Source organism: Lycorma delicatula, chromosome 5 (genome assembly GCF_047948215.1).
Source record: "Lycorma delicatula isolate Av1 chromosome 5, ASM4794821v1, whole genome shotgun sequence".
Taxonomy (NCBI): domain Eukaryota; kingdom Metazoa; phylum Arthropoda; class Insecta; order Hemiptera; family Fulgoridae; genus Lycorma; species Lycorma delicatula.
This window is the reverse complement of record NC_134459.1, coordinates 100381199-100397903: the sequence shown is the minus strand read 5'-3', so window position 1 is coordinate 100397903 and position 16705 is coordinate 100381199. Positions and strand designations below refer to the sequence as shown.

The 16705-nt window shown below is 29.9% G+C and overlaps 1 protein-coding gene across 1 annotated transcript in view; it reads left to right on the top strand.

Annotated features, from left to right (window-relative positions):
- LOC142325253 (uncharacterized) overlaps positions 1-15416 on the top strand; it is a 42783-nt gene extending 27367 nt beyond the window's left edge. Inside the window, exons 5-8 of the mRNA XM_075366756.1 lie at positions 3031-3276; positions 5396-6300; positions 8468-8642; positions 14576-15416. Coding sequence (XP_075222871.1) covers positions 3031-3276; positions 5396-6300; positions 8468-8642; positions 14576-15331 — 2082 coding nt within the window. The 3' untranslated portion in view covers positions 15332-15416. The remainder of the gene's footprint in view (positions 1-3030; positions 3277-5395; positions 6301-8467; positions 8643-14575) is intronic.
- Positions 15417-16705: the final 1289 nt, after the last annotated feature.

The following is a 16705-nucleotide window of genomic DNA, read 5'->3' as shown; positions in this document are numbered from 1 at the left end:
TTAAGTTGCGTATAATCTGTCTCTAGTAATTATAAATGTTCATTTATTTTCTAGACAGATCTCATAATAAAGACACAAAAGAGTGAAAAAAATGAAAGAAATTATATACTAATAATGTCATTGAAAATACTACTAAAACTTACAATAAAGAAATATTTAAACCAACATACAAACCTATAACCACATAATAAAATATTTAAAAAAATAGACTAATAAAATAAACTATGGTGTAAATTTTTTAAATTAAATGTAATGATTGTGATTGTATTTATAAATGGAAAAACAAGTAGCTCCTTTAAAACTAATTTTGTGAATATTATAGAAATTACTAAAGTATTAAATTAGTTTTATCTTATATGGCATACCATCTAATAAACAATAAACATTCTGTTTTTGATTAACACATATTTAGAAATTAATAAAGATGACAAAATTAAATTTATTAGAAAAATATTACATATATAAATACAAACAAAATTTCATTTTGATAAACCATCAGACAGTGTTTGAGGCAGACGGTTTTATAAAAACTGATAGATAGCACTTGTTTAAATAAATACTCAATTTTCGTTATTTTGGTATTTACTTTTAGATTTTTATTATGCAAAATGGAATTATTTCTATCATGATTGAGGATGTGGCATCCTGTGAAAGTACTTTCATGAAGAATTAAGGTAAGATATGTCTTATCTCAATATTCTGTACTGGGTGGTTTGTTTAATATAATTTAATAGTGCAGAGGAATAATATGAATCTTAAAAAGATTAATTTCAGTAAAATGTACATACATATATACATACAGGGCGTTTCATAATGTTCTTCGTAGTTTCGAAAATTCATTAAGAAAAAACTATTTCACTCCTAAGAATAAAACAAGTACTGTACGAAAGAGTACTTCAAATAGTGTTTTTCCACGTATACTAGGCAGTTAGTAAACCATTTGCTCGCTAGGCGTCGACAGTAGAGAAAATGGCTGCCACGGGAAGCGAGAAGTCGTGTGTGTTAGAATTTCACTTGTCAAAGTCAGTAATTTCTGTGCAACGTGCGTTTCGGTTGAAATTTCATAAGGAGCCACCAAGTGACAGTTCAATTCGTGCATGGTATAAACAATTCAGTGAAACTGGCTGTTTGTGCAAGCGAAAATCAACTGGTCGTCCATCAACCTCAGAAGTAAATGTCGAACGTGTGCGTGCAAGTTTCATTCGCAGCCCGTCAAAATCGACTGCAGCTGCAGGCAGAGAATTAGGAATTCCGAAAACAACAGTGTGGAGAGTTCTCCGTAAACGTTTATTATGCAAACCGTATCATCTTCAATTATTCCAGCGTCTTTCTGATGGAGATAAAACACGTAGGCTCGATTTTTGTTTACAGTTGCAGGAAAAGATGTTAGATTTAGGTTTTCTAAACAAGATAATTTTCATCGAGAAGCTACTTTTCATATTAGCGGCAAAGTAAACCGTCATAACGTGCGAGTTTGGGGAACTGAAAACCACACGCTTATGTGGAACACATTCAGGATTCTCCGAAAGTAAACGTTTTTTGTGCAGTCTCTCGTGAAGCAGTGTATGGGCCGTTCTATTTTATGGAAACGACAGTAACAGGCATGATATTCCTGGATATGTTACAATTATGGCTTATGCCCCAGCTACTCAACGATTTCATTTTCCAGCAAGATGGTTGTCCTGCCCATTTTCATAACGAGGTTCGACAATACCTTAACACAATATCACTTCGGCGCTGGATAGGACGGGCGTCTGAAGAAGACCAACAGATTATGCTGCGGCCACCAAGATCACCAGACCTCACGCCATGTGATTTCTTTCTCCGGGGTTACGTGAAAGATACGGTGTTTATCCCACCAATGCCGCACGATATCGCTGAGCTAAATGATCGCATAATCAACTCTATCGAAAATGACACGTTAGAACGAGTTTGACAAGAACTAGACTTTCGTGCTGATGTGTGCCGTGTCACCAGAGGATATCACATATTGAGCATTTATAGATTTTAATAAAAACTGTTTGTACCCCTGCATCACCTCGTACAACTTTCATTTAGGTAATTTTTTTTGTACTGAATTTTTATAACTCCTAAGAACATTATGAAACAACCTTATTTATATATATATTTATATATTATTTATATTATATATATTATTTATTATATATATATATTTTTTTTTTTAAATCAAATAATTCATTAACATATTGACTACTGCTAATAAAATTTAATATTAAATGAAATTTAAATCAACAAAACACAGTATTAAATTAGTTACCAAGAATTGATTTTTGCAGGATCCTTTATCTTCAGTTTGTATTTTCTTCTATAATTACATTAAAATAAATTGTTTTTATGATTTGCGAATTTTGAATTTCTCAAAAATATTACTGTTTTATAAATTTTGTAGTTGTTGTGGACAAATATGCAAATTCTGCTGTCCAGTAATTCACAAATTATAAAAATAATTTATTTTAATGTAATTATAGAATTAATAAGGTAAGTTTAACTTATCTATTACAATGTTTTGCTGGTTTAAATTTCACATATTATCATTTCATAATGAATGTGAACACTTTATGGTCAATTTAAATTAAAAAAATTGCAGTAGATTTTAAAAGATATGCAGAATTACAACATACATACAAAACATGAGTTCAGAATTTTGCATCATATTGTCCTTACATAGATTAGTGTTCAGCAATCTGCTAGGCTTGAATTATATGTAATGTACTAATTGAAAAATATAGATATAATAATAACACACTGCTTTTGTTATAAAAATGTTGGTTAGTGTCCAATTTTGTACATTAGAATTTCGTATCATTAAGTGTTTTCTTACATAAGTCTACTGTGGCTATTGTAATCATACTTCATCAAATCATTTTGCTTAATTAGTACACTGTTAAAGTGTAGAATAAATGAGTAATAATTAAGTAATTTACGTATCTGGATTTTATATAGAATATAAATTTATAAAATTTTGTTAAAGTATTATTTGCTGATGGTAACTGTCATGTTTTCTTTCAGTGTCCAACAAAACAGTTACATGGTACAAAGGAAAGCTTATCAATTTGTGATAAGCATTCTACAAAAAACATTTTAGAGGTTGTTGAGAATACTAGTAACAAAAGTGTAGTTCCATCTACTAAATTAAAAAATAAAGATGAAACAAATGAACATATTTCTTCATTGTCGTATAATGATGATAAGCCATTGCAAATTAATGTGGATAATAATAACACTTTTTTTTTAAATGATAAAAAATCTGCTGCAGTAAGTTATAATTTACTTAATTATTGGTTTGATGATTTTTTTTTATTCACTTATTTTATTTATTGAATATTTGCTTTATTAATCTGTTTAAGAATCAAATTTTTGTTTATGGTAAATTCAGTTACTTTCATTTATAAATGGCTTTTTTCCTGCTGCTCTGAGCAGTAAAATGCTTGTTTTACAGTTGGTAATGAGGATTGTAATGTTTTGGGAATTTTACAAGATATTTGTAATAATGTTTCGTAGGTAAAGATAAAGTTATTAGTTATGAATCAAGTAAATAAATTACAAGAAAGGAGCTGTAGTTACCATTGTGCAGCTCATATTTTCACTTCACTTCATCTTCACTTTTCACTTTGTTCCTTTTTTTCTTGATGTCTTCCCAATTTTTTTAGGTTTAAAAGAACTTTTTAATTTTCTCAACTAACTTCCTACTTTCCAGCTACTTTGCCACTTCTCCAGCTGATAGTGCCACTTTGTACAGCTGCTAGTGCAGTTTAATAGATTATTTGAATTCTATTTGGTGGAGTTTTTTGTGAAGCTCTGTTTTATCTAGGATTTGATTATGTATGTCAAGGAGTTTTTATATATTTTTTTTAGCATTTTCAAGTCTCCTATTAAGGAAAATTTAGACATTTTACGATTACGAAAAAGATTATGCTTCATTTTATAATATTCAGTCCTTAATAGATTAATTTGACTCTGTTAGTCAGACAGTACTGATAATGCCTGAATAGGTTGTGTTTACACTACCTTCAGGAAGAAAAAATGAGTTGTGATGTTTTAATTTGAGTTTCTTATCATCTGAGTACAATTCTGATTCAAAATAGGCTAAGGTGAGTTCAATATATATATATATATATATATATATATATATATATATATATATATATATAATGTTACAAGTTAACATTGCAATGACAAAAACAACATATGTTTTCAAAGTTCATGAATTCATTATTATGGTAAATTGCATGTGCCTTACTGCTGAATATATCATACTGGTCCTTTTCAAAATAAAATGTGGGAAAATACATATCAGTCTCATTGCTTAAACCATTCTTCAAAACAAATTTAGAAGTAACTTTGTGCAATCGCCTGGAGAGTTGCCTTTGCGTTGCTCTTAATGTTATCAAAATAAAATCATTTTCAGTGATTACTTTAGCTTTGGGAATAAAATAGTCACATGGGGCCAAATTTGGTAAATAGGGTTGTTGTTCCTACATTGTGATTTGTCTAATTACTAAAAATTATCACAGAGTACCATGTGGGCCTTTCCAGTAATTTAACATTCTAGGCTTAATTCATTTTTTCCTTTATTGGTTTGAATTCATAGTGAACAATTTGTTTAACAAAATAAAAACTCTAGGACTGTTTTGATTCTTGGTTATTTTAAAGCCTCTAAAAAAAAGTATAATTGTTTATTTAGACTTCATTCCTAACCCATGGCTTGGTGCAGTTTATTTGTTGGACCTATATTGTTTTTTGTGTTGGTGAAGTCTAGAATATTCATTTGTTTAAGCTGTAAATTGTGTTACATGCGATTAATTAACTGTTAATCTGTAGATAAAATTGTATTGATTCCAAATTTTTTTTTTTTAACAAACCAATATTAATTCTATTCATCCAGTCTTACAGAATTTTATTAATATAAATATTGAAAAGTTGGATGTGATGCCTGTACCCTTTCTTATTTTTAATTTTGTTATGCATTCTTTCACTATTTTTCTGATTTACCAATACAGATACTAGAACAATGTTACATTTCTTTAATTGCTCAAATTGATTGATATGATGCTTATTGTATTAATGTACAATAAAATCTGTACAGTTTAGTCACTGATTTATATAAAATATCATTGCATTTATTGTAAAATTTTGCAACTAACAGAAAATGGTTATAATTTAAGTTGCTGTATTGTGAAGTATAGCCTCATTAAAATTAAACATTTTAATTATGTTGACAATTATCTGATCACATTAAAAATAATTTATTATTAAATGTGTTTTATTCACGTTATCATATTTTGTAATAATTGTTGGTGAGATTTTTTTTTTTAACAACTTATGAAATGAGATGTTCACTTTGTTTATTTTAAGCAGTTATGTCTTGTTACAGGATAAACTTGAATACAAAATATGTGTTTCATTGGTTAAAAATAAAGATGCCAATGAAGATGCTGAATTACAGTTTAGTTCTTTAAAATCCATATTAATTGATAAAGTTAATGAGCTCTTTCAAAGTATATGCACTGATAAAACAATAGGAAAATCGCTTATTAACACTTCTGACAGAACATGTGATGATGAACATAATAATTGTACTGATTGTATTAATGGGGAAATGAAGGTAAAGGATGAAGTTGGTATTACTTCAAGTTTTGGTAATGATGATAATGAATATGGTATAAAAAGGAATTGTATGAGTTGGCAGAAAGATTCATTGATTAAACCGGCATTTAAAAGTAAAATAAAACATTCTAGTACCAGTAAACTTACAGGTCTTATGATAAAACCAAGAGGAAATGTTACATCAGCCAGGAAGAATGATGATGGTCCATTTTTATGTACTTTTTGTGGCCATATAGCCCAAAAACGTAGATCTTTTTCACAGCATAGGAGAGTGCATCACATAGAAAAAAAGTGTAATTATTGCGATTTAACTTTACCATCATTTTTTGAATATAGACGACACATTAGACTTTTACATAAAGATAGAATTAGTAACTACTGTTGTGATTTATGTGGTGCCAAATTTATAAAAAAAGAAAGACTAGAGAGGCATAAATTAATTATTCATAATGTTGGTGAATATTTATTTTGTGATATCTGTAATAAAAAGTGTGCTTCTAAACAACAGTTACATTGCCATAAAAGTGATGTACATCATAAGGAAAAAAATCTATGTCAATATTGTGGGCAATATTTTATATCTCATAATGCATTCTTGTCTCATTTACGACAGAAACATTATAAAAAGAATACACACTCGTGTGTAATTTGTGATAAAAAGTTTACTAACAGGTTAGTGTAATATTTTATTCTAATAACTAGCTTAATTAATTACAGTGTAAGTGTAATAAAATCTGTTATGTCATGACAATTTTTCCATCAACTATTATTTTCTATCTAATTCTGCTAAGCTTCACTTTGTTACACGACCTTGATTAGATTACTGTATTATGTATATATGAACAGTTTTGGATTGGCATCTAGGCCAAGTATTAACTGCCTCTAATGAGATAAATTTTGGTTTGTAAATAGCATTATTACAATAATGACCAAAAGTTACATGATTAGTCACAGAAATGTGCTGAATGTGATATTAAGTTGCAATTTACAATAATGAAAAAATATAAGATGAAGATGAATAAAGATCATTTTATAAAAAAATTTCTTTGTTATACAAAATTATTAACTTTTAATGAACCAAACCCAATTATATCTATTAGTGGGATTTTAAAACATTTAATTTACATCTGAAAATTTTCAGTGAATCTTGCAATCTTCCTTGGCAAATTCAGTGCTGTTTTTTTTGTAGTGGTGCCATACCAGCTTCAGCTGACAGTTCTTTTGGTGAATTATGATCTTCAGTTTACATGGTGAATTGATTAATTGGTGAATAATGGTTCTAAAAGCCGAAAGTTTACAGGATGCTATTATAAATGTGTCTTTGTTTCTTGATTTATTCATTTTTCAGCTGTATAATAGAGATGTGCATCTGAACCCAAGAAATAACTTCACTTGAAATCAATGTGCAAAACAGCTGGTGTAATTGAGAAAGGTCACAAAGGCTATAGAAAATACTTTGATGTAAGTTAAAGAAGTCTCAGATATAAATCAGGTTACGTTTGTTAAAGAATTTTGTAGTTTCATAAATTCATGTCACATTCCCTTCTGCTACTTTTTGAATTCTGGATATCTTTTACTCTTGTTCAGTTCTTTACTCATTTTGGTGTTTTGTTAAATGTTTGCAAATTCTGTTTTTATTCATGTAAATATTGTATTACAATTTACTGTTGTAAATTGTATTGTGTTGATAGTATTACAGTTTACTTTTATAACTTGTTTTCTTTTACAAAATATATCAACCAACCTTTTTTATTAATTGGTTCGTAAGATGTAACTCTGCAAACCCAAGCTTTTTCTTTTTTGGCACATTTTATAATAATATAAAATAAACAACAAACAATGAACAGTTGAAAAATATTGTTGACAGAGAAATTGTACAAATTTAATGTACTATTGAATAGAACTCAATTAAACCGCTAGAAAAACATTAATGTTTGCAAGAAAATTGCAGAAAAATGCCCTTTTTATACATGCAATTTCTGAGCTGTTAACTTTCACAAAACAATTGTGCATCAGTGATACTTCCTCTCACGTCTGAGAGCTGATGAACTGATTAACACTATGCATTATGTACAGTGTATAGTTAATATAAATTAGAATATGATTTATTTATCATTATCCTCATAAAATTCTGGTTGTCTCAGTAGTTATTTTGGTAAAAGTGGGCATTTGAAAAAGATGTCTTCCATTTGCAGTAGTTGTACCCAAATAATTTTTGAGAATAGTAAACAGTTTTGTAATACACAATTCATTAATGTGGATGGTTTATTGAAATAGTGAAATTAATGAAAGTAGAAGTTCATCTGAAAATATTTTAGTCCATATTTTGCTTTTATAGCTAATTTGTTGAGAAATTCAGTCACTGTCAAAAATAAAAATATTAACTTTTATCTCTACTGTCCATTTTTTATTCTATTGCATTAATTAATTATTCTGTTAATTTATTTTTAGTTCAGCTGTATACTTGGTGGATTGTTTTTTACTGGCAAAAAAATATTACAGTATGATTACTGCTGTTGAAGATAAACTTTTTTTTTAATACACTGTTAACTATACATAATGACTGGAAACATTCATGTTTTTAGTCAGTTTTCTGCAAATGGCTATGGTAACTTGTTTGCTTTTCTTCTTATCTCTTTTACTTAATAATTTATATTTTTATTAAAAATGCTTACGTATTAATAAAATATAACAGTACTTCAACAGTGTGGGAAAAGAATAATATATATTATTAAATATGTTTGAAAGAATAAGATTGTATATTTGGCAAATAATTAGAATTTATTTAATTTAATATGATTATAATATAATCACTGTACAAATATATAATTTTTTTCAGTACTTCATTTACATTACATCTAGCAAGGCATGCCAGTGGAGAAAAATCTGATGATAATAAGATTGCTAGTGCCCTCTTGGATAGAAAAATGAATTCATGTCTTATTTGCAATGTAAAAATTGATGATATCAATATGCTTCAACAGCACATGAGTTATCATGCTGATGATGAGGATGTAAGTATATTGTACTGTTTTATATATGTGGTTGTTAAAAAAACCATGTCGGATGGTCAACATTGTTGTTGTAAAGCAAAAGTTATATTAGTGGTAAGGTGGTGCAGTGCCACTCAAGTTTAAGTTTATTAAGTGTAAGTACGAGATCTGTTCAAAAAATATGTAGACTAACGTCATAAAACAAAATGTACTTTATTTAGAAGTTACTTGTCTGGATCCCCTTCAAAGTACTCTCCTCCCCGACACACACACACACACTTATCCCAAAGGTGTTTCCACTTTTGGAAACGGTCCTGGAATGCTTCTTTTGTGATGTTCTTCAGTTCCTTCATTGCATTTGCTTCAATCTCGGGAATCGTCTCAAATCTTCTTCCTTTCAAAGGTCTTTTGAGTTTGGGGAACAAGAAGAAGTCACATGGAGCGAGTTGATTTTGTCTATGTGTGAGTCGTAAGTTGACGTGGAAGGACGTCCATACGCTCATTGTCTTCAATCGACTGACGACCTTCTGAGTTTAACACAAAATTTCACAGCAACTCTTTGCTCGTTCAAGTCACTCATTCTAAAAATCCGAAAAAAAACACTTCACAAACAGCCGCGTAGCTAAGCAACCAATAATGAAATTTGCAATCAAAAAACTGCATTAAAATCAGCTAATCTGTACAAACATGGTCGCCATGTTTGTAAACAATCAAATCTGCTTGGCGTCGCGCCAAGCAGATTTGATTGGAACCAACTGGACCCGAGCAATTCAAACAGTCTATGTATTTCTTGAACAGACCTCGTATATTAAGTGTTTATAATAGCTGTGAGTAGCAGAGCAGTACTGTATACGATACATACAGGGTAGCTACAAAAAATTATTTCTTTTTGCCATAAAAGAAACGTCCCAACCATGTAGGGGAAAGACATCCACCTTGTCACATTACCAGTCACCACACCACCCCCTCCGTTCCAAGCCCTAAGGGGCTTTACCGGAGGTTGCCATTAGACTCTCTAACTGATTGCATCTCACAGTCCTCAGTCAGGATGCCACTGATGTAAATGCCTCGGCAGTCATTTGCATCAATAAATACATATTAAATTTCACCTTCATGTAGGCTTCAAATGGACATCTTTATATCGAACCAAGAAACAGTAAACTGGAGTTCTATATTTTACAACTTATTTCCCCTTACCATAGTTACAATACCCTTACTTTAATAAAGGTGTTCGAGTAACAGCACTATCAAAAGCATTAATTTTACTATCTTCAACTGCATACAAATTAAATCACATCTCAAAAGAAAAAAGCAATTTTTATAATATAACATTGAGACTCATATAAAACTTTCAACCCTTTCACTGTTTATTCATTTTTGGCTAAAATTTTAATTTTTGCTTAAACTTTTAAAAAGTTTTAAAAAAGGAAACGACTATTATAAAAATCTTTTAACGTTAAAAAAAGATAAATAAAAACATACAAAAATTATAATATTTCCACTTGTAAAATCAAATTAACACAATTTAAAATATCTGTTTACAACTTTTTATGGATTGTAGCAGTGCCTTTACATATAAATGCCATGTGATTGAAAAAGTTAGTTGCCAGAAATTCCTTGGCATAATTATAGATGAAAATTTAAGGTGGGAGGCCATCATAAAAATGTACTTCATTCATTTATAAAAAAAACTGTAATTTATCTCTTATTCTATAAATTCAAATCAATACTTAAAGTAAATGAAATAAAATTAATATAAGAGATGTGTTCAAAATGTAACAAGAAGTTTGAAATTTTGCAGGTTGTATTAGTCCTATTCTCAGGATTTTTTCATTGTTGTATTGGTAAACATGTCTGAAAAATATTTGTACATTTTTAGCAATATTGGGTGTTTCTATTGTCAGCTGTCAAAATGATAACATGTGTTTTGGTATGATCAGTGATTTTTTATTTGTATTAAATTTTGCTATAAGAATGGAATAAAGTGTAGCAATGCTTTAAAAATGTTAAATATTGCTTTTGGCAAGTCTGCTATGAGTAAAGCAAGGGTTTCCAAGAAGGTCGTGAAAGCGTTGAAGATGATGAGCGCCCCAGACACCCCAGCACATCAGAAACTGCTGAAAACATGGGAAAAGTGAAAGAAATGATTATGAATGATCGCCGAATCACAATCAGAAAAGTCACTGATGATGTTGGAATATCAATTGGCTCATGCCATGAAATTTTTTCAGATGTTTTGGGTATGAGATGTGTGACAACAAAATTTGTTCCAAAATTGTTGAATTTCGAACAAAACAGCGGTGAGTGGAAGTTGCTCAGGAGTCGCTAAATGAAGTCAACAACGATGCAGAACTACTGAAATATGTCATAACAGGTGATGAAACATGGGTTTACAGATATGATATTGAAACTAAGGCTCAATCGTCCCAGTGGAGGCATCCGGGATCACAAAGACCGAAAAAAGCTCGACAAGTATGGTCGAATGTGAAGGTTATTCTCGCCATGTTCTTTGATTTTAATGATATAGTGCATCATGAGTTCTTGCCACAAGATCATACGATCAATAAGGAGTATTACCTACAAGTTCAACACCGTTTGCCTGAAGCAATCTGATAAAAACACCTGGATTTATGGCGAAACAATTCATGGCTTTTACACCACGATTATGTGCCTTCTTACACTTCATTGCTTGTTTGACAATTTTTAGCTAAAAACAACACTTTAATGATACCTCAGCTGCTATATTCACCAGACATGGTCCCATGTGACTTTTTTCTATTCCCAAAAATAAAGAGAATCTTAAAGGGCCGTCATTTTACAAGCATAGATGAGATTAAAAGCAGCTGAAAGAGCTAAACACTATTCCAAAGATCGAGTTCCAGAATTGTTTTGGGATTGGAAAAAGTGCTGGCATAAGCTTATAATATTTAATGGGGACTATTTTGAAGGGAATAACATTAATGTAGATGAATAAATAAAATTCTTTCCAAAAACCAAAAATTTTCATTACTTTTTGAGGGCACCTTGTATTTTGCATTTGTTTAATCTCTATTACAATGCAATCTATCAGTTTGAGATGGAACTTTAGATTCTCATTTGAGTACTTATTTATAATGTAAAAATGATAGTCAGAAATATGTTAAATAAACATAGACTTTAAGCGATAAAATATTTATGGATTAAAAGTCATAACGAGACACATTCAACATAACATAAGATGATTTAAATTAAGAACAAATTATGATTAAGAAATTATGCAATTAAGAAATATGAAAAGTATTGTCTGAATTTGACCATTTTAATTAAAAATAATTTTTTCTTCAGTATAAATAGTTTATTTTATTAAATATTTTTAACCAATTAACCTCTGTTTATCCTTTGTCAAAATATTTTAATTTTTATTAAAGTTGCACTTAACTGCTACGATTTTGTTATGCTCATGAACTAAGGATAGCATTTTTAATATTTCTTCTTTTATTGTATCGACTTATAGATCTGATCTACTATTGTAGTTAAATGAATGCTGTCCTAGTGGATAAGCTTTTTGAACTTTTGCTGGTGAAGCCAAAATAGTTTATTATTTGTTAAATAAATTTAGAAAAATAATATTAATTTTTTTTAGCAAATCAAAAAAACCAGAATTTCTTTTTAAAATATGTAATGTTAGTATTGTACCAAATTTTATATTTTAATGTGTTTTGTTTTTGGCAAAAACCAAATAAATAATTGAATTTTTATGAAATTTAAAAATTCTTTACTAATCAGAACACCTCATAATAATACAACCTTATGTGAAATATACTGAAATCATGAGAAAACTGCTCTTTTAATTTATCATTTGGCCTAGCAGTTTACTTAAATAATTTTGAAGAGAATGAATGTTATATGGCATGCCCTATATATCTTTTTGCCACTGTCTTCTCTTTATATTTCTCTCTGGGAAATGTTTTTTTAGTAAAAATTTATTAAAGATCTGTTTTTGAAATATATCATTTACTGAAATTTTGTTCCAATTTAATTGAAAACTAACAAATTGCTTGAATCCAAAAATCAGCCACAATGTTTTAAAATTTACTTTTAACCAATTTTCATTGGATCTGAAGTAATGAATGGAAAATGTAGTTGCTGTCATTCAAGTTATATGTGTGGTAGGGCTAGTTTCAAGAAATGCTAACTCCAAAGACCTACATAAATATGTAGACCTACGTAGTTCATGTTATTCTTAATAAAATTTAGTACCTGCTGGCATAAGTTTAGACAAAGAGAATGCAAATTTTTCTAAATGAAATTTCTTAAAATAAAAGTTAAACCATTATATTAGGTAAATGTTTCATGATACAGGTGCGGCAGAACTGACTAAGCGGTTTGGAGGGGCAGCTTTCTTTAGTAGCGACAAGGCACATTTTCAAGTCAGTGGGGCTGTGAATAAGTGAAATTTTCACTACTGGGCTGAAAATAACCCCTAAATTATTCACAATTTGGCTACATTCCCCTAAACTTACTGTGTGGTGTGCCATGTCACAATTTGGCATGAGAGGCCTGTACTTTGTGGTGTACAGCATGGCCGTAACTATGAATTCCAAATGTTATGTCTCAGTGTTGCAAAATGTTCTGCAACCCAATGGAAGAGATTGTTGAAGAAGAGGGATTGGGGGACTTGTAGTTCCAACAGAATGGGGCTACAGCTTACACAGTCTGAAATTCTCAATGTTTTGAGAGGAATTTTTCCCAGACATTTGGTCTCTCCGAGGGGTGATGTGGGTTGGTCTGCATGGTCACCTGATTTTAGCATTTGTTATTTCTTTCTTTGGAGATATCTGAAGGAAAAGGTGTTTAAACATTGCTCTCACATCCTATACCAGAGCTAAGGGAGCAGATTACTCATAATCTGGGTAGTTAATGTTATACTTTGCAATATGTATGAATGAACTGTACAAAGCTTCAGAGACCATCTCCAACAGTCATAACAGCTGCCATCTTGAGGATATTATATTCAAAACATTTTTTTTTCTATATGTCCCCGTTACTTTTGTATAACTCCTCAAAACTGCTTAATCAGTTCTGCCACATCCGGTATTACAATAATATTGGTGAAACTGAACAGCTAGCTTTATAAGGAAAGTATAGAGGTATTAACATCATACTACTTTATCATGATTTGATATTTTTCAATTGGTAACTAGAAATTTACCTTTTAAAATATTAATTTTTTTCATTATAGTTGCCAGTACTGACTTTCAGTGCCCTAGAATTTCTTCTTATTACCATGAAAAACTAGTGGTATAGTTGCTGTGAATATTAAAATTATCTCTTCTCAGCTCAGCCATTCAAACATTTTTTGTTTCTATAATAAACTTTAGTTAAATATATTTTGTATTTTTACAATCTGTTATAATCTAAAATTGGAGCAGGTGTAATCACACATTTTGTTTTCATTCAATAATCTGTAGTCATTCATGAGAAGGATATGTAATGAAATAATCAGAAATGTTACAAATTGCAGAAGTATGAGCAAAATAATTGTAATTATTGTATTGGTAAGTTGCTTTGCCCATACCTTTAGCTGTGTTAGTACACCAGTTACCAAGAACAGTGAAATAAAAATTAAAAAGTTACAAAACAAGATCAATGAATAGAAAGCTGCACTTTAGATTTTACTGACTTTCTCCCCTTTGAAGCAGTTGTCTGGTAATCTACCAGTCCCATTGATATTCTGTTGAAATTTGACCCTCGTAGACAAATTTGTGATGCACAACCTGCTGATTGTCAGTCAAAGGAATATTGCTGTACTCTTCATTGTTCAGTAATGTTCTGCCCTTTTCCATATTACACATTAGACATATTTCGCAAGTGGGTGGTCATTTATTTACATATATTTTACTATTACTTTGAACATACGCACATAACTTTATCTAAGGTTTAGTTGGTTTATTGTATTGTTATTTTTGTTTCAGGTTAAAATGTTAGATGGGAATGATAAAGGACTTTTCAAGTGTAACTTATGTGATAAATACTTAGATAAAGAAAAAGATCTTGCATTGCATAGATTTTATTTTCACAAGGAGCCACCATTTGCTTGTTTATTAGACGACTGTAATTGTACATTTTGGAGGAGATCAGCATTAGTAGTGCATCAGATTACATCTCATAAAAAATACATGCATTGTTGTAAGATTTGTTCTGAAAGCTTTAGCAATATAAAGGATAAACAGCGTCACATGAAAATCCATCATCCTGATCCTTTAAAGTTGTTTAAATGTGTTCAGTGCGATAAACAATTTTCTTCAGAAGCTAATTTAAAGATCCATATGGTCGTTCATTCTGATATTAGGAAATATAAATGTCATTTGTGTGGAAAAAGTTTTAAATTAAAATTAACTTTATCAAGACATCTTCAATTCCATAAAAAGAATGATATACAACATACTGATATAAAAAAAAGTACTTTTGCTGAACTTGGAACAGATGTAGTAGAAGGTTTTATTATTTGTGATGCTGAACAACAGTTACAAGAAAATTTTCAAAATTGCTCAGATATATATAAGATTTGTACAATGTTTAAATGCCCCAGTTGTAATATATTATTCACACATAGGGATATACTTGAAAATCACACTGCAGAAGCCCATAGTGATGAAGGAGAATTAGTGAATTATGAATTAATTGATGTCTTAAAATTAACAATGGAAGATGGTAGTGAATTTATATAAATTCAGAGCTTTGTTAAGATGTTGCTTATTTTTATTTAAAGAAAAAAATTGTATAGAATAAATTTTTTTTATGATTCTGTGATAAGAGTACTTTTTCTTAAGTTTTTTTTTTTTTTGTCTTCAGTCATTTGACTGGTTTGATGCAGCTCTCCAAGATTCCCTATCTAGTGCTAGTCATTTCATTTCAGTATACCCTCTACATCCTACATCCCCAACAATTTGTTTTACATACTCCAAACGTGGCCTGCCTACACAATTTTTCCCTTCTACCTGTCCTTCCAATATTAAAGCGACTATTCCAGGATGCCTTAGTATGTGGCCTATAAGTCTGTCTCTTCTTTTAACTATATTTTTCCAAATGCTTCTTTCTTCATCTATTTGCCGCAATACCTCTTCATTTGTCACTTTATCCACCCATCTGATTTTTAACATTCTCCTATAGCACCACATTTCAAAAGCTTCTAATCTTTTCTTCTCAGATACTCCGATTGTCCAAGTTTCACTTCCATATAAAGCGACACTCCAAACATACACTTTCAAAAATCTTTTCCTGACATTTAAATTAATTTTTGATGTAAACAAATTATATTTCTTACTGAAGGCTCGTTTAGCTTGTGCTATTCTGCATTTTATATCGCACCTGCTTCGTCCATCTTTAGTAATTTTACTTCCCAAATAACAAAATTCTTCTACCTCCATAATCTTTTCTCCTCCTATTTTCACATTCAGCGGTCCATCTTTGTTATTTCTACTACATTTCATTACTTTTCTTAAGTATTTTTCCTTAATTTATACAAGGTTATTGAATATAAAGAGAAAAAAAATTGTTTTAATGTTTAAATTTTTTAAAAGGGAAAATCTTGTTCCCTACATTAAATAATGTGTTGCAGGAAGGTGAGTTAATGAGATTGCATCATACTTTCTATTTGTAGAGTAAGTTTTTCATTTATTATGTAATGTGATATACTATACTTTTCCATTCCTTTAATACAGCTATACTAGCTGGAAAAGCAAAATATAATAAAGAAAAAAGATTAAGTAAAAGATAGTGCTAATAAATACTATTTTCTTGATTGCTAGGGCCTTGTGAACCAGGCTTATGAAGATTTTTGATAAAAATCTGAAAAAATGATAGGATCATAAGGTACTAAAATAGTCCTACCCCTGTCCATGCTTTTTCTTGTAAATTATTAATCGTGTTGAGTTTAATTTTACAAATGTGAATTATATCTTCTGAAAATAAACTGACAGTATTAATTTTATTTTAACCGACTTAAAAAATTTCTGTAAAACGAGTTAAAAGTGAAAGATTTGCATATTAAAAAATAACAGCTGAACTGGTCTATGCTATTCAGTAGATTACAATTTATCATA